Consider the following 18170-nt stretch of genomic DNA (forward strand, 5'->3'; position numbering starts at 1 on the left):
GTTCACCAACCGGGGTCTGTCCACTGTTCTCATCTTTTTTTGTTTTTGTTTTAATACATACCGGTAGTTAAATATTTATTCTTATTTCATACTTAACTCCTTTTTTCCTAAAAACAAAACTGAATATTAATAACTGTAAACTGCTGTATTTTAAAAATGTTAATGGGGGCATATTATGGGAGGATTTTTTAAGTAAATAATTTAAAAACTCTTGCGTTTCCAGACGTCTGATTTTCAACATCTACTTGACACATTTTATTTTTACCAAATGAGTTCCTGTTTGCTTTTGTCTCTGTTCCGCAACTAATGGTGTATTTGCCATAACTGTTTGTAGTCTTGTGCACAGCCTAGTTTTTTTCAGTTGCTTACACGTTTCACACTTGCTTTTAAAAAAAAATCTGCACACAAATTATAATGCCGTCACAAAATGCAGAACAGGTTCTCTCATGGCACCAAAAAAGAAAGTTTTCAAAACCTTCACACATTTTGAAAGAATGCAACATAATTATGTATTCATTTGAAAAATATAAAGTGTCCAGGCTGAGAATTAGCGAAGATTTCGCTCCCTTGAGGGATAGTTGTTAAATGTAGGTATTAGCATTTAGCATAGTGCCTTATAACTGTGTAAACAGCAGCAAAAACAAAATGTAAAAGGTATCCAACAAGCTTCTCAGAAGGGAGACAGCAAGATAAGGTGCTTGTTTGTAGTTATCTGCTGACTGTGACACTGATGTGGGATGCGTTGCATCCTGTGTTAGGCACGCTGTGTATGGTGTTAGCAAGACTACACAACATTAAGGTGTTCCACACAGACACATGAAGCCACAGTCTCTGCAAACCAGCCACTGCTTTCCATACAAATCAAGTTGTCTGTAAGTGGCATTTTGCACGTCTCATAAAAGGTGTTTGCTGGTAGGCCAGTCATGAGGTCATCAAGAGAAACGTGTCAGTCAGTGGTAGTTGGTGTAAAAATACCAGAGGCTCATGATGTGTTGCGTTGGCATTGCATACAAAACTTGTAACAACCAAAAGCAAGATGTTTGGGTGGGTGGAAAAAAGTGTTATGGACAGGTTCTTACTAAACATGAATACATTTTATTATCATCGGTTCAGAACAATTTCATTAGCAAAAGGTTTCATGGAACAACAAAAAAGTATTTATAAGACAGGAGGGGGATCAGGATGCTGGTCTCTAGGGTTCATGGCCATTCACAGATTTCTGTTGCTGTATTCTGCTCATGCGCAAAAGCTCCATGTGTTTAGTCTTCATCCAGACGTCTGTGGGGAGTGTAGTCTGGCCCAAACTAATGGACAGCAACCTGGAGGAAGCAGCAGGGCAAGACATTAAATTGCACCGTCTCTGTGAGAACGTTCACATGCTCTGCAGTGTCCCCAATATGATTGGGATAATTAAAATCCCCAATTGAAGTTTGAACATGTAAACACCTTATCCTGACTTCAGTATCCCACATGAGCCCTTATCCAGGTGTTAGAGAAATCAGGATGCTAGGTGGAGTATTCCCAAAGAAGCTGGGATATTGATGTACTGAAACACTCATATCCAAACTGATCACTGGAGAGAATTCTACGACGACCAAAACAAAAACACGCCCTAAACCTAAAATACAGTTTTTTTTTTCCCCATCCAGGGCTCTAAATAAACACCAGCCAACCGGCCAAATGCTGGTGAAGTCAATTTGGCTGGTAGTAAAGAAAACTGACTAGCCACTTTTATAGTGAGTGTATGTTTGGCTACTAGCGATGATAAAAGTTTTATTTATAGCCCTGGGTAAATAGGAGAGGGGAGCAGAATGAATAGTTAAATGCAGAAACGAAAAAACATTTCTCACTCACCTGGAAACGACCAACATTCTGTGCAAATCCTCTGCAGTCATGCTCTGGGGGTCATCTTTACGCATCTCGACGAAATCCTCTTCCACTGCCTGAATTTAGAGAAAAGCATATTCTGTCATTCTACAGCAAATCAGTGGAATCACTCCCCAGTAAGTCACCAAGTAGTCCTCAAAAATGGGATACTGGTGGTCATTTGTAATAGCCCTAGTACATTTACAAAGTAATCACGATTTGTTTGCCAAACTTTATCTCCAAACTGATTTCACTCAATAATATAGCCAAAATAATTACTTAAAACTTAATTAGAGAGCATGTTTGGATTGTGGACTTTGGCTTTGATGAAAGAAATGGAACACTGTTTTTTGTCAATTTAATTACGGCACTCTGTTCCACTACAATACTAAAGAGACCGAAAAGGTTTTTAAGTTCTAGGTTTAGTTACGGTTTAGTTCCTCTCCTACAGCTCACAGGGGCTAACCGTACTAAACCTTAACTAACCCTAAAACTAAACTTGCACAGACTTGCAGAGTCTTTTATTTTAGTTCTAGGGTTCAGGTTTAGTTAAGGTGTAGTTCAGGGCTGGGCTGGACTGGCCATCTGGCATACCGGGCATTTCACGGTGGGCCCTGCACCATCGTGGGCCCCTATTTTCAGAAATGTAAAAAAAATAAACAAAAATATATATTTTTTTACATTGCTGAAAATAGGGGCCCACCGGTGATGAGTCAGTTCTGCGCCGCTAATTATGACGCGCCGCTAATTATGACGGGCCACTTTAAGATTAAAGTGCCCGGGCCCTATTTCCCCCCCAGGCCAGCCTTGGTATAGTTCCTCTCCTCCAGCTGATGCGTTCTGACCTTAGTGACCTCCTCGGTGATGCTGTACTCCAGCGTCCGGGCCACGGTGAGGTAGAGGCGGAACTTGTTGATCTGGGAGGGGGCCAGGGCCGCCTGCACCCCACTCAGGTACTCCTCGACACTGGGGGGCGACACCTGGGGCTGCAGCTGCACCTGGCAGTCAGACTGCAGAGAGAGGACGAGATTAGAGATTCAAATCAGAGACAACTGATTAAGCAGACACATTTTATTGAGAATTAATTGCGTAGAGTCCGGAATCCGTATGACTAGGACAGTGGATCTCAACCTTTTTCGAACAAATACCCCCTTGGTCTTATCATAAGCATCCCAACGGCCCCTTGACCTCATGATAACACCCTCTTAGTTTAAAAAAAAATGAATGGACTAATGCCCCCCAACTAAGCCCCCCCCCCCCCCCCCTCTCCGCTGTATCCTTCTCAACGCCCCCCTAGAGCTCCCCAACGCCCCCTGGGGGGCTTTACCACCCCTGTTGAGAAACACTAGACAAGGAGAATGAATGGAGTATCATGGTAAAGTCACATCCAGTTAGTAGACCGGAGTTGATCCCACAGTGTACTGGTGACACAAACTACGAATTATCTTAGCAACAATTACTCAAAAAATCTTTGATTAAATACGAAGATACATCTGCAAAAAATCCCAAGATGCAGATAAAGAGACGAAGAGACAAAAGATCAGGAGATACAAGAAAAGAGCACACTAATCATGACAGCCATGTATGCAGTACAGATATACACAGACATGAATAAGTTGCACACAACATACAAAAGTTGCATGGTCATAACAGAGCTTAGGTGGTGGTGGTATAATCAAAGTTCAAACAGTGTTGTATGTAGACAAATACAATGCAGCCACTCCATTATTACCTTAGACTAGTTTGGTTTGTTGTTTGTTACCATGTTGGTGAGAAAAACATGCTGTATCTTTATAACATTTGGCCAAAGTTTTGTTATGTGCAACCGCTCAAGCTGGTTAAATGTTGGTGCTTATCTGAGCGAAGTTGGCAGAGGTCCGCGCTCTCAGTGTTGTTGTTTTTTTAGGTACATTTACAAAGACAATCATTTGGTATACGGTCTCTCAGATAAGCACCCATGTTGGCACAAAAGTTTAAAGGGTAACTTCTGCTCACACAACCCTGGACTTGTTGTCTGTACCTGAGATTTTTTTTTTTCAGACTTTTCCGAGATCCTGGTCATTGTAATGGGGGCAGACTTTGTTTACATTGTAAAAAAAAATCTTTATTTATTCCAAATAACATCAAATTGTTATGGAACATCAGCAGACAGCTAGCAAACAGCGATACCTGTTGGGATATTTGGAGTTGGCCTATGTTAAGGTTTTTAAAGTAAACAAAGTCTGCCCCCATTAGAATAGCTCAGATCCCAGAAAGGGCTGAGCCGAAAAATGCAGCATCACCGAATACTGACAAGTCAAGGGTAGCGTGAGCAATACAACAGCATACTGAAATTGGCAGAAGTTCCCCTTTAACTTCATGGAAGTGCATACCTCCATACTTTCAGGGGATACAAAAGAGGAGCACACAAATAGCTTCCATTACATCCATCTACAATGCACCAGTAGCACTCCCGAATTGTGGTTAATTGGCAGCTTCTGTTTGCCCTTTAAAGAGCAGAGCGCCAGAGAGTACAGTACCACATACCCTGCTGTTGACCCAGGGTTGCAGAGGGGCCCAGGGTACTGTGTCCAAAGCTATGCAAGCAACACTGCTGTTGCCCAGCAACTTGAATGATGGGCTCGGGTTTTTACAGATCATTCAACGCTAACTGTGAAATACCTCCGTGCCCTGGTGTCCAACACTAACTTAATGCACATCACCCCTATAGGGAACCCCCCATAGTCCTTACAGCTTTAGAAAGAAAAGATTTATATCACGCTTAGGGTGTTTAACACTGAGAATGGAATAACATTTATTAATTTAAAAAAATTACAAGGCCTTTGGCCTACCATCACATATGTGATGAGAGAATTCCGATGTCTCACCACAACGTCACAAATACGACAGGATTTTCACAACGGAGAGTTCTGTGGGAGCTGCAGAATGTTCCGGGTAGAATTCTGGAGGTACCATTATACAAATTCTTAACATCCTTGCTATTGAAAAGGTTTTAAACTTGGGTGCTATGGTGAAAGGCGTATTGGCTAGGAGTGGTGGAGGGCCGAGACTGGTATTCCCCCTCCCTACCTCCCTCCCTCTGCCCACCTCATGTCCTTGTGGTGCTGCTGCAGCCATGGTAACTCCCCAGGCTAACATACGAGAATAGCTCCCATGCACATTCCACAGGCCGTTCGCATCAAAGCCAGAGGAGCGGAGATGATGAGCGCCCCACGCTGGCCCCAACCCCCACATACACACGTTAACCACACACATTCACCCATCCACCACCCACATACACATGTTAACCACACACATTCACCCATCCACCACCCACATACGCATGTTAACCACACACATTCACCCATCCACCACCCACATACGCATGTTAACCACACACATTCACCCATCCACCACCCACATACGCATGTTAACCACAGACACACACACACACACACAGATATAAGTCAGCACCCACATACACATGTTAACCATACACACACACACACACACACCTCTACCCCCAGATATACACATAACCAACAAACACACCCCTTTCATCTCCAAACACATACACAACACACACACACGCACAACCTTCCAGCTCCACACACACACCGCCACTCCTCCCCAAACCAACACTCTGACAGTGACCGTGAGGGGGGGACGGAAATATTGCTGGCTCCACAGGTGTCCCATGGAAAACAAACCTCCTCCGCAGTTGCTCCACGTGCGGGGCTCATGTGGCCTGCTGTCTGCCCTGCCTGGAAACTCACACGGCTTATGGAAATCTAGAGGGGCGTCTGCCTGACTGTGTTGCTGTGTGTGTACGTATTGTGTGTACGTATTGTGTGTGCGCGCGCATGTCTGTTTGTGTGCCTGTGTGTCTGTACATGTGCCTGTGTGTATGGGTGCGAGTGCGCATGCAGGAAAGCCAACACTAGGTGGGGATGACGGGGTCAGTTGTCCCGGGCCCAGGGAGAGAGGGGGCCCAGAATAGGGTCCCCATGACATTGTATTGACTGGAGGGGTGGAGGGTGGGAAATTTCATATTACTTTGTCCTGGGCCTGGTCAAAGCTGCCACAGTGGCCCTGCACAAATCTCTGTATAGGTGCCTGTGCGTGTGTGTGCATGTGTGTGTCTGCACACGTGTGTATGTATGTGTTGTTGGAAAGGGCCCTTTGTCCTCACCGGCAGTAGCGAGCGTCCTTCGGAGGCGACCAGCACGTTAATATTGCAGGGGAATTCCATCTGGTGGTAGTTGAAGTCGTAATCAACCTTCTGCCAGGAGATCAGGTTGCCCAGCGCAGTGATGTTCCGCACACCTATGCCAAGCATAACGAGAAGAGAGAGAGAAGAGGGGGGGTTAAAGGAAAACACCCTATGCCAAGCATAACAAGAACTGAGAAGGATGAGGGGGGTTAAAGGTAAACACCAACAGTATATCAAGCATAACAAGAACAGAGATGGATGAGGTGTCAGAAAGAAAACACCTATGTTAAGGAAAACAAGCAGAGAGATAGGGTGGGGGTCAGAAGGAGTGCACCTATGCCAAGCACAAAAAAGAACAGACACAGATGAGGTGGGGGTGTCAGAGGGAAAACACCTATGCCAAGCACAACAAGAAGAGGGATGAGGGGGGTTAAAGGAATACACCAAATCATAGATAGCCAAGGAAAACAAGCAGAGAGATATGGAGGGGGTCAGAAGGAATGCACCTATGCCAAGGGTAAGAAGAGTAGAGAGACAATAAGAGCAGACAGACAGAGAGAGAGAGAGAGAGAGAGGGGGCGGGGGTTGGGGGGGTTGAAGAGGGATGCATGTCTGCAAACATGCAAAGAGAAAAAGTGAAATGCATCATGGTCATACTGAGTAACGGAAGTGAATGTGTGCGTGCATGGGTGTGAAGAGCAACGCATGTCTGCAAACCTGTTACGTGAAAGACATGCATCATGGCAACAGCCAATAACAGAATTGTGTGTGTTTGTAGCCATTAAAGTGTGTGTGTGGCTATTGAAATGGTTTGTTTTTAAACCGATTTTGGATTCTGGAGACCAAGCGTGGTCATTCACAGGATTGGTCAGGTTTCAACACAACTGCCGATAGGGGGAGTCACTTGAACAACAGGACCCAACTTCAACACACTGTTTATGTAGAATGAGAAACCCACAGGGGAAACAACACTACAATAGCAATCAAGACAAAGTAGACATTGGGATTTGAAGAGGAGAATGAACTTCATCAAGATCACACATCTGGGCGTTTACACACTCCTGCACAACACTGATGCTCTGTAATAACCCATTTATTGACTGAATAGCAAAAACAAACCTTTGCTGTAAAATGCTATTAACGACCTTTATCTTGTGTGTGACAGCAAAAAAAACTGAACACTAACCCTGCTCTTATGCACCAAACCTAGGTCGTATGCCACAAACCTGGGGTGCATTTCTGGAAAGCGAAGTTGCTAACTATGTTAGCTACTTTGTTGGTTGCAATGCAATTCCCCATTGACAACTACCGAAGTTGCTAACTGCTAACAACTACGCTATTCAGAAATTCACCCCTGGCTGAGAAGTAATCAAGGTGAAGTAGTGATAAAACATCTAATAGAATAGCCTGGGCTCCTTATTTTCTTAACTAAATGACCCCTGTGGGCAATCTATTAGCAGATACTTCACCGTGTTCTTGGGATACTCCCCTGCTTGGCCTGTATGCAGTACAAGTACTCTGGATCTTCCCTCATAGTACTACTGTATATGTTACTGATCATGTCCTCATTTGTTGCAAGCCTCTTTATATGTATAGAAGTGTCTGCTAAATGTAATGCAAAAACTGTAACACCCTCAGGGCTATAACGTACATCTCCCATGTCAGGTTTGCCATTCTGTGCGACCGTCGCTGTCTGCCAGTGGGGGCGAGTTCAAGGCCATGACAGGACCCCTGGTGCCAAGTCAGTTCATCACACCTAGAAAATGTAACCGGATCTTTGTGACGACTTTGCCACTGGCACGACGAGCGGAACGGATGCCACAGAGGGTTTTGCCACATTACATCAAGTCTGTTTGTGCCCTTCGGCCCCTGCGAGGCTGTGGGACGGACGAGCGGGTAGAGAGAGACGGTGGGCAGGAAGGGGGCATAAAAGTCTCGGGGTCTTGGTGAAATGCCTTGCCGTTGACTAGTACATCGCTGTTAAGTACCCGAGAAGCGGACAAGCGCACTGATGCACTCTCTCGTGTGAATGACAGACAGACAGAGAGACGTTGTGACAACCGTCCCCAGTCAGACAAAAAAAAACAAAAAAAAAACAATGATTTCATGTAATCTGTGTGTGTGACCTGCCTGCTCACTCATAACATACACCCACCCTCTCTCACTCCCCTCCCTTCTCTCTACCCTTCTCACAGTACCTCTCCCTAAACAACAACCTTCCTCCATCAACCATCCCTCTCTCTACCTCTGTGTCTCCCTCCTTCTCTATCGCTCACTTGTTGACACACCACCACTCTCCCTCTCTCCATCAACCAAACTAATCCTCACTCGCTACCCATCCCTTTCTCTCTCTCTCTACTCCAATCCGTCTCTCCCCCTCGCTCCCTCAGTAAATTAACCAACCAAAATCCTCACACTATCCCATCTCTCTCCTCTCTGCCCCTCTGTCTCACCCCATCTCTCTGCCCCATCTCTCACTCGCCCTGCCCCCATCTCCAACACCGTTCCTCCATCATCCAACCAATCCTTCCCCCCTCTCTGCCTCCCTCAATCTTTCTACCTCTCACACACTACCACTCCCTCCCACTTCAACTCCCTCCACAATCCACCAATCTAATACCACAGAAAGTAAAGAAGGAGGGGACAACGTCCCCTTAGGAGACAGAAGTTGAGCACACTCCTTTGCCTTGCATCTTAATCTACTAGATTATTCTTTGCACTGACTCTGCTCCCATCTCCTCCATATCTCTACCCCTGCACTCCATTATTTTTTTACATTACATTATCTAACACTTAGCTGACGCTTTCATTTATTCAAAGTGACTTACAACTATTATTTTTCAGGGTATTGGTTACAGTCCCTGGAGCAATGTGGGGTTAGGTGCCTTGCTCAAGGGAACTTCAGCCATGGATGGAGATGTAGGGAGAGGTCAGGGGGGGGATTCGAACCAGCAACCCTTAGATTGAAAGACCAATTCTCTAACCACTAGGCCACGGCTGCCCGACTGCCCCGCGGCACTCCCGGTGTCCCCCCCTCACCTGCGGTGTCCAGTTGTCCCTGCTCCAGCTGGGTCTCGTCCAGGAAGAGCGAGGTGTTGCCGGCCAGCTGCAGGGCGCCGCTCACCAGCCGGTTGGCCACGTGGTCCTTACGCGGCACCATGCGCATGCTGTTCATGTTCTGGAGGCTCATCGGCAGCCGGTAGGACTGTTGGCGGCGGAGGAGGAGGAAAGGGACATTTCAGACATTAGAAAACTGGTCACTGCTGCACATCAACTGCTAACGGGTAACTGCTGTCAGGTTAATCCATGCCTCAAGTTGCTTTTGATCGAAAGCACTGTTTTTTTCACGTTATTTTTTATTGGCTGCTTGCCAGGTACATCACGAAAGTATCCAACACAGACTACGACCACAACTCTCATCTGTCAGATTTGATATTTCATGTGGTGGGAGGGAGCAATATTGCAGATGATCCAAGGAGGTTTGGTGCAGTTTGCTAACTGTTTAACGGCAAAATCATCTTACTCCCATAGCTGCTTATGTAAACATTCCCCCAATTTCAACACGGCGGTACTTTTGCAATGTGATAATGACAACACGCTGACTTAATGATTCAGTAAAGATTCAATGGGATTCAGGAGGAAAAAATTAATGCAAGTCTTAGGACGGTACATGAGGCCCCAGGTCAGTGTTGTGTGTGTGTGTGTGTGTGTGTGTGTGTGTGTGTGTGTGTGTGTGTGTGTGTGTGTGTGTGTGTGTGTGTGTGTGTGTGTGTGTGTGTGTGTGCGTTAACACTCACCGCTGGAACGAGCTGTTGAATGATGCGGTGGAGGTGCTCTGTGTACGGGGAGGTCTGGGGACATCCGCTCAGGTTCAGGGCAAACTTGCCCAGCGGGAGAATATCCCGCCTGGCATACCTAAGTAGAGAGGGAGAGAGGAGGGAAAAGGCCTCATGCTTCACTCCAGCTGTGTGATACCCACAGTAGGTACTAAATCATCCGTCAGAATTAGGGATGCAAAGGATTAATCGACTTTAATCGATCAACACGTTAATCGATTAAAAAACATTAATCCAATTAATCGACAATTCAACAAGAATCCCAGATGAAATGGGTATGTGAAGAGTGTGTGTGAAGAGGGGTGTGAATAGTGGAAATCACATTTGGATTAAAGAATTGAAATAGAATTAATTTAAATGTGGTATTTTATCTCAATATTTAATTAAAATGTTTAGATTTAGTAGGTTTTTTTCGAGAAACATTGAGATTTCGGGGGGAAAACGCGGCTTAGCAATTAATCGTAAATCGATCGATAAGGCCATCAACTAATGATTAATGAATTAATCGATAATTTGCATCCTAGTCAGAATACACTGTACATGTCCAATATAAACAGCCAGAAATTCCAATCATGGTTTTGATTTCACGGTCTGCCTCTTGCCTCCCTCAAAGAGAGATAGAGTGAACAAAGCTTGGTGGTTTAGGTCTTTTTGGGCTTTTTTATTCTGGGCTTTTTTTGCATTTATTTTCCGACAGTACAGCGGTGGGGAGAGACAGGAAATAAGTGGGGAGAGAGACACGGGGAAGGATCAGCAAATGACCAGGGCTGGAATCGAACCAAGTCTGCCAGCCTAGTAACCTAGTGCCCTTGTTTAAAAAAAAAGTATTTGACTGCAGTAACTATGAAGTTTTGACCATAATCCTAAAGGTGTAAAGTGTATGCCATTTAGCGAGTTGTTGAAGCTCCACGTACACGTTGGAGATGAGGTGGAGGAGTAGGTACTCTGCGGCCAGGGCGTCTCCCAGGAGGACGTGTGTGAGGAAGGCCAGCAGCTCCGACCTGGTGGCACCCAGCTCACTCAGAACACCAGCCGCAACTTCAGAGGAAACAAAAGACATGCATGCATTTAAAAACTACCACCACGCATACTGTTGAGGCCTTCATTAGGGGGGAGAAGCCAAAGCTTTATTTGTTCATTTGGGGGACAAATCAAAGCTTAAGTACTGACATTCAAGCATTTATTGTCAGACAGAAATAATTAACAATATAAATGTTTTTTTTTGTGAATGCATGCCCACACAAATATCGAACATCCAACTGACAGTTGTGAAGCAAAATACCAAGTTAGAGGACTGGTGTAATATAGTTACCGTCATTATGACTGTTATTATTTTTTAATCATTAAGTCTAGTGTAGAACAACTGATATTGTAAACTGCAAATGCTTCTCCTACAGCTCCACAAGCTGTGGGCTGACACTACAGATAACTCTGCTACGATATTGAATAACAGTCATATAATATCTAACCACAGAGTAAGTTGTAGTAGCTGAGCTGGAACCTTGATCCCATTCTGAGAAAGTAGAATTATTTGCGGTTGCTGCCAGTGCAATTCATGTAAGAACACTATATCTACTTGGAAAATGGAAAGCCCTGAAAATTGACATGACCATCAAACAAGTTGGCAAACCGTGCGAGATCTTTCTAGCTGGGTGGAAATATTGCACGTTCGTGTTTATAAAGAGCACATTGTGTAACGTGCATGGCTCGTGCATGAGCGACATAGCAACTTCAGTGAGTGAGCTGCTATTAATAGACGAGGGTATTTTGACGCGGAGGTGTTTGTTTACCTTCCTCCGAGGCAGCAGGTGGCAGCAGTGGGTTGTTGTGCTTCAGGGGCACGGCGTGCAGCATGTGGAGGCGGGGGACGAGGGAGGGAGGGGGGCTGTGCGCCCGCTGCTCCTCTGCGGTCTCCATGGACTCCTCAGGGTCCAGCAGAGAGGAGACTTCCCTAATGCACACACGCGCACAGCAGAGAGGAAACATTATTCAATTGAGCATTACAAAAAGCTGAGGCTGCAAAGCAGGTCAAGGCAGAGAGGTGATTAACTTCATTCCAGCAAATCTCTGAACTCCTTGGAAAGGAACCACCTGATGTTTCCACATTTTTTATTTATCTATTTCACCAGAGGCGCACAAAAGGATAATATTCCCAACTACACCGAATGATGTGGAACAAAGTAGATAACTTTTCTGTGCTGCAAATTGCAATGCAAGACACATACGGTAAGTCGTATATTCAAAGAGGTAAAGGGGATATATAAAGACATACTACACATATACAAGACAAATATAGACTTGAAGTCTTAACTTCAGGTGAGCCACATTTTCAATAAAAAAAAAACTCAAATCAAGAGCCTGAATGCAGCGTATATGTCGCTCCAGGCACCAAAGGTCAAAAAGCGTATACACAGTATCAGGCTAAAAGGGGTTAAAAGTGACAGTAAAAACTGAAGATGCACTTACTTCTCTTCCCCCACTCCGCTCAGTGCTGGATCAACAGAAAGGATGCCATACACCTCCAGCGTGTCGTTGAGTTTGAAGCTTTCCCACTCCTCGTACACCTGTCACAAGGCAACGCATACCAGCTTTAATAGAGCAAACATGTTTTGGGAAGATATTGGGAACAAGAGTGACCATATACGCATCTCTCTTCACAGTAAAAGCAATATCTCTACATTGGTATTGATCCACAGGAGAGTGATTGCTGATGACGATGGAGATTAAACATCATAAAAATGTTTGTCTGATCAAAATGATGTCTGTGCATGTTACATGCCAAAAGCTAACTTATTTTTTCCCCCCAGAGCAATCCATTTTCATACCACACCACTAGAAAAGGGTCAGGTCATGGGTACAGTGGGGACATCAATGTCATCATTTCAATGTTTCCCACAGATGAAGTAGCACTGTGTGGTGCTACGGTCAGGTGCAATACTACCATTGATGCGTATGTGAGGCTGTTGGTCAATTTGTGGTGCTCGATTTTTATTCTGGGGCAGAGTTCTCAACGGGTCGGGTCAGCCCGACAAACCCGACGGGCCCCTTGGGTTCGGGCCGGGTTCGGGTCGAAAATATAAGCATATGGCTCGGGTCGGTTCGGTCCGCGGGCTCAATCTTTTCCGCCCAGTGAATCAGTTCTGCTGTTTACCGTGAATCATGGCGAATTTCCCCTTGATGGGTCAGTAAAGCTAGGCCTATCTATCTAAATAGCCTATATGTAGGCCTGCGTAACGAAGGTCTGGCAGGCTGCTGCATGCAACGTTGCGCGCAGTGCTTAATTTGTAAATCACAAGGTACCGGAATGCAAAACAAACATGACATCACAGCCATGATGAGTTGGACAGAGGTCCCTGAACGCACAGAAAAACTACACTGGCTACAATAACGCAAACGAAGAAAAACGGGAAAAAAAATCTTAGATGCAATTTTAACGATATTGAGTCCCATGTCAGCTCATGGAACCATACTTTTGTTTCTTAATACAAGGGACGGTTGGCAATCCAATGGCTATTTTAAACAACAGCCATAGTAGCCTATTTAATACTGTAATGACAACAACCAATATTTTTAGTTTGATCGCTAACTTTATGCTTAGTAGTCTCAGCAAATGCAGTGCATGGAAATTATGCTTATGAGGTGAAACGAAGCCGAAGCGGTCTTCTATGGAAAGGACAGTGGCTTTCCAATTAGGCTATCCTTTCCCCGTATTCACACAACGTTGGCATATGCGTATTAAACGTTAAATCCACGCTTTGTTGGCGACTTTGTTGCATATAATTTGGCTAATCCGCATGTGCTGTTGCGATATGCCACTTCACTATTTAAATGGCTCGTGCACCGATGGTAAGCGAGCGGCAGCGAAGATGGCGATTTTTCCGGTAGACTTGACTTTTCACACTGACTGTCTGCTCGCGCTTCGGTCTGGTTGAAAATCCCCCCAGCCAATGTTTTATTTGGAGCGTGTAGGCCCTGTTTGAATGAAATATCACATTGTCTTTGCTGTTTTCGTGCTGTTTTCGACTTGTAAGCAACTGTCAGGAAGAAAAGGCGCGCACACACACGGGAGCGCTCGCCAGTCGAGGAAGATCTCATCCTCTCACCTAGGCTATCTGTCTTTTTTGCTACATGGCTTATCCATGCATCAACCGTAGCCCAGGTGCCACTAGAAATTAGTAGGCTATGTCCAAAACCTTGTGTGCCGACCAAAATTTGATGAAACTTTTAAACAATGTTTGGCACAGCAGGCTTTCCATCTCATCCGCGCATATGAACAAACAAGGAGGGAGGGGCAACTTCACGTAGCCTACATTTAATCAGACACTCGGGATGGAAATGTAGTAAGCCTACATTTAGAAGTCAAAACAAAAGGTGGATAGATTGTTGTTGCCGTGAAGCATGAGGCGGTTATTGAAATCGCGCTGTGGATGATTCTGCTTAAATAGCAAGAACGTTTCCCCATTTTATATTATGTTTCTATTGTGGAAAATATCTTTTCACTCATTTACTGCACATAAGTGCCCTTAAAGACCCACCACAACCCGTCATTCTCCATAGGATAACGTGGGGAAACTCGACCCCCGACTTCGGGCCTCGGGCCGGGTTCGGTTAGATAATTCCAGTGATGTGTCGGGTAACATCGGGCTCGGGCTTTAAAAGCCACGGGCCGGGTAGGGTTGGGTTGACATTTTTAGGCCCGTTGAGAACTCTATTCTGTGGTACTGCACCATAAAATGTAGCCTGGTTCACACCAGACGGTGTGTGTGTGTGTAGCTTTGGTGCCCCCTGGCGGAGCAGAGCTACACCGCCAGGGGGCGCCGAAGCTACACATACACCGTCTGGTGTGAACCAGGCTACATAAAATGGTCCATGTATGGGAAACACGTTATGTTATAGTACAATTCTTAAAGTTTTCTTTGCACTGGTAGGAAAGTTCCTTTTTCAGAAAGTGCGCTCAACTCCCAATTGGTTTTTACATAGTCTTTGGGTGCGAGCGAACAGTAATGTTCATATTTTGTAGAAAAGCCGAAGTCTCCGGTGTGATTCTTGCTTTTTATTTTAATGGGTTAGCGGCATGACAGACAGACGTTTTGACCTAAACCTTCTTCAGCGTGTTTTTTTAAAAAGGTTTAAAAAAATTACCATGTAAGCAGTGAAAAAAAAAAGGTTCGGCCTAGCGGTACCTTGACCAGGCAGGCTGGGCCCTGCTCCCCCGGTAAGGGGTAGTAGAGGTCCAGAGGGGAGGCACAGCTGGGGGTGGAAGCACTGCTGCTGCCACTGCTGGAGGGGGCTTCCGTCTCTTGCCGCTTGCAGTCTCCATTGCTGCGGGAGTCAGCAGAGCCTTTACGACCTGTGTGGACAATGACAGTGGCTGGTTAATGGCCATGCAATGTTTTACAATATTGGGTAAGTACGAGTTTTCACCTGAAATGTCACGAAAAATAAATAAATAAGTGGAGCAGAGAAATCCTGGTTAAAACAAACTTTTCTTTCATCTGGTTATTTAGTTGACCTGCTCCCAGGTCAGATGTTTGGATGTGAGGGCTTTCACCTACTCCTTTGAGCTTCTGCTTATGCCATCTGGCCCTTTTTTGTTTCAAAGCAACATACAGTAAACAAAATGGCACACGGTATTGTTGTGGTGCCGCTACTCTGCACAGTACAATGGTGCTCAGATCAGTAGCAGGTGAGCCACCAGCAACAATACTATTTTACTACCTTTGCCGGCCTTATGGGGGCTTGCCCTGGGGCCCTGTGTGCAATTGCTTCGCTACTGGTTGCAACAAAAAATTATAACATAAAAATGTCAAAACACAAGTATGCATTGAAGATGCAAATAGACTTGTGCTTTTCTCAGTGTATATGAGAAGAATAGTAACATGGTGTAATGGAGAAAGGCCTCTGTGAATATTGTTATCAAATCCACATAGGTGGACTTACCGGAGTTTGTGTCCCCCGGCCTTTGTGACTGTGTGTCCATGTCATCGTCCTCGTCGTAGCTCCGTTTCTGACGGTTAGGGGTGTAAGATGTGGAGGGGATGACCCGAGCTTGGCTAGATCTGGCATAACAGTAGCTTGACGTTAAGGTCAAAACACTTCCCTTCTCCTTCACTGTATGACCGACTTAGAAAATGATTCAAATGTATTTGTGTAAAGGTATATCTCAAGAGCTTAACTTCTTCCTGCACAGTCAGATCAAAATCTACTCCACCACAGTGCCTGAGGTCATTGTGCTTCTTACAAGACAAAGTCACAAAGGGATTCGATCACCAGATATGAAAAGAAGCTGAAATTAGGGAATGAACGGCAATGCCTTAGGTAGAACCCATCAGCAGCATGCAAGTCTACCACCATGCAGGAAATTGAAAGGTCTGCCAAACCAAAACATTCAGATGTTTTCTTCTTAATGTTCTGATTTCTCCTAATCAATATTCAACACATTACGTGATAAGCATGGTGAGAAATACTCTGTGGTAGTTATTGATGCAAAGGATATCTCTTTGACCCATGGTGATTCTCCGGGGACTGGTACACAATAGAAGGTCTGTCTTTCAGATGGGAGATTGTTTCTGGAATGGAAGTCCACCTGCTGAAGAGGCACACGGAGAAGACGGGGTAAAAATTGGGCCTGCAGCTACAACAGACTTTAATAATTTGTCTTTGAACGTGACAGGGTAGATAACTCCAACTTAAAAGAATAGATTTGTGCTACTTTCACTGAAGGCAGTTTACAAAATATGGCACACCCCTTGTTTACAGAGCAATTTTAAAAAGGTGTATGGACACTGCCCCCATTTGGCGTTTAGAAAGCATTACTACAACAATGACATTTAGTAACCCATTATGTTCAGTTGCATGAACCCAGATATTCATTCAAGTATTATTTTAACAACATATAGTGTTAATATATGAGGACAAACTAGAAATGAAAAACACTGTCCAGTAGTGATACAATAGAATAAATACACAATGATTGTTTCACTTACAACACATTCTGTGACATCCTTGTACTTCCCACATTTCAAATTCTGCAATGCAAGAGAAGTAATTATATGATATCATAAAAGAAATACATCAAGACAATTTCCATTCGATCTTTGTATTAAAGAGGATGTTACTTGTCAAATCCAGACAAAAACAAAGTGTCCACTTGCTTTTGACTTGGTTGTTTGGTCCACAACTTCATAGACTCCCATGTAGAATTCCGGATCGAACATGTCTTGCACCATGCATCGGAACTTCACGAGACTGTTGGGCTTCAGGTAATGGGGCTGGACGTCGTTCAGTGAGGGAACCTGGATGGATACACGGACGTTCGTGTTTGAGAGCTGCTATTCCATTTCGCACAGTATCTTTATTTACAGTATTCGGTATCTATGAAGTTAATAGCAAGATAAATGTAAAGTGTCATTAGGCCTACCCATGATTGGGCTTCTTTCTCTGCCAATTTCTCTTTGAAGAAGTCCACCACCTTTTTATCCCATTCTGGATTAGAATTGTTCTGTTCTGAAAATCAACGTTGTGAGAAACTTTTAAACGGTGATATTTTTTTCTGCCTCATAGTAAAACTATATGGACCCGAAAACAAAGAACTGGTCAGAGCAGAGCATGAAGCGTGGGGCTTTATGTCCATCCAAGCCCAACAGTGAGGTAAACAATCCGCATGATAGGACTGTCAAACAGGACTGGCGTGTGCTAAAATCAGTAATGTATGTCGACGTGGAAACCAAAAATCACAAACGTATACGTAAACATTACATCCACTGAAATGTTTGCACACCTTTGTGATCAAAACTTTTCCATATCGCAGACGCGTGGACGCATGTGGGTGCATGACAAAATCAAGCCTGTCAACTCGTTACCACAGTCAAGTTTGGTAAGCAAATATTCTCGAAGTGCTAAATTTTCTTACCGAATATCCCCTCGACGACGCCCAAAGGATTATTAATCCAATCCTGTGCAGAAGGCATTGTGCTGATCACAATGTTTAAAAGAATTTATTTCACAAACACAGAGGCGCAGCTCACTCAGTTGATTTCGAGTCACGTTACCCCACTCTGTTCGTCGTGGCGGGAAAATTACGTCACTTTGATGGTACATACGTCACTTTCCCTTCCCGCAGCCAAAGTTTTCTCAACTCATGTATTCAGGTATTCTGTCCAAGGACCACAAACGTGGAAAAAAATCATGCGATGAAGTTTATTAATTGCATATTGTACAAAATGCAACGAGAACGGTTAGTAATTTTACAGCAATCAATGACATTCGGAGTCCTG

At 44.5% G+C, this 18170-nt stretch overlaps 1 protein-coding gene across 1 annotated transcript; it reads right to left on the reverse strand.

Annotated features, from left to right (window-relative positions):
• Nucleotides 1-1075: 1075 nt before the first annotated feature.
• On the reverse strand, nucleotides 1076-17974 carry mcmbp (minichromosome maintenance complex binding protein). Its single transcript, XM_063191804.1, has 16 exons — nucleotides 17807-17974; nucleotides 17315-17400; nucleotides 17049-17189; nucleotides 16881-16922; nucleotides 16391-16483; nucleotides 15835-15964; nucleotides 15078-15244; nucleotides 12361-12458; nucleotides 11685-11845; nucleotides 10809-10932; nucleotides 9856-9973; nucleotides 9098-9263; nucleotides 6038-6171; nucleotides 2712-2876; nucleotides 1855-1943; nucleotides 1076-1319 (listed from the first exon to the last, which is right to left on the reverse strand). Exons 1-16 carry the CDS (start codon nucleotides 17862-17864, stop codon nucleotides 1193-1195), a joined length of 1899 nt encoding a protein of 632 aa, XP_063047874.1. The 5' UTR covers nucleotides 17865-17974; the 3' UTR covers nucleotides 1076-1192.
• Between the last annotated feature and the right edge of the window lie 196 nt (nucleotides 17975-18170).

The sequence above is a fragment of the Engraulis encrasicolus genome, chromosome 24, assembly GCF_034702125.1.
Source record: "Engraulis encrasicolus isolate BLACKSEA-1 chromosome 24, IST_EnEncr_1.0, whole genome shotgun sequence".
Taxonomy (NCBI): domain Eukaryota; kingdom Metazoa; phylum Chordata; class Actinopteri; order Clupeiformes; family Engraulidae; genus Engraulis; species Engraulis encrasicolus.

What these genes read in the sequence shown, in the direction of transcription:
- mcmbp (XM_063191804.1), bottom strand. Translation starts at nt 17,864, where the DNA reads ATGCCTTCTGCACAGGATTGGATTAATAATCCTTTGGGCGTCGTCGAG. An exon ending in ACCAAACAACCAAGTCAAAA is followed by an intron (nt 16,923 to 17,048) that starts GCAAGTGGACAC and finishes CTTGCATTGCAG; the next exon opens with AATTTGAAATGTGGGAAGTA. An exon ending in ACCTGCTGCCTCGGAGGAAG is followed by an intron (nt 10,933 to 11,684) that starts GTAAACAAACAC and finishes TTTCCTCTGAAG; the next exon opens with TTGCGGCTGGTGTTCTGAGT.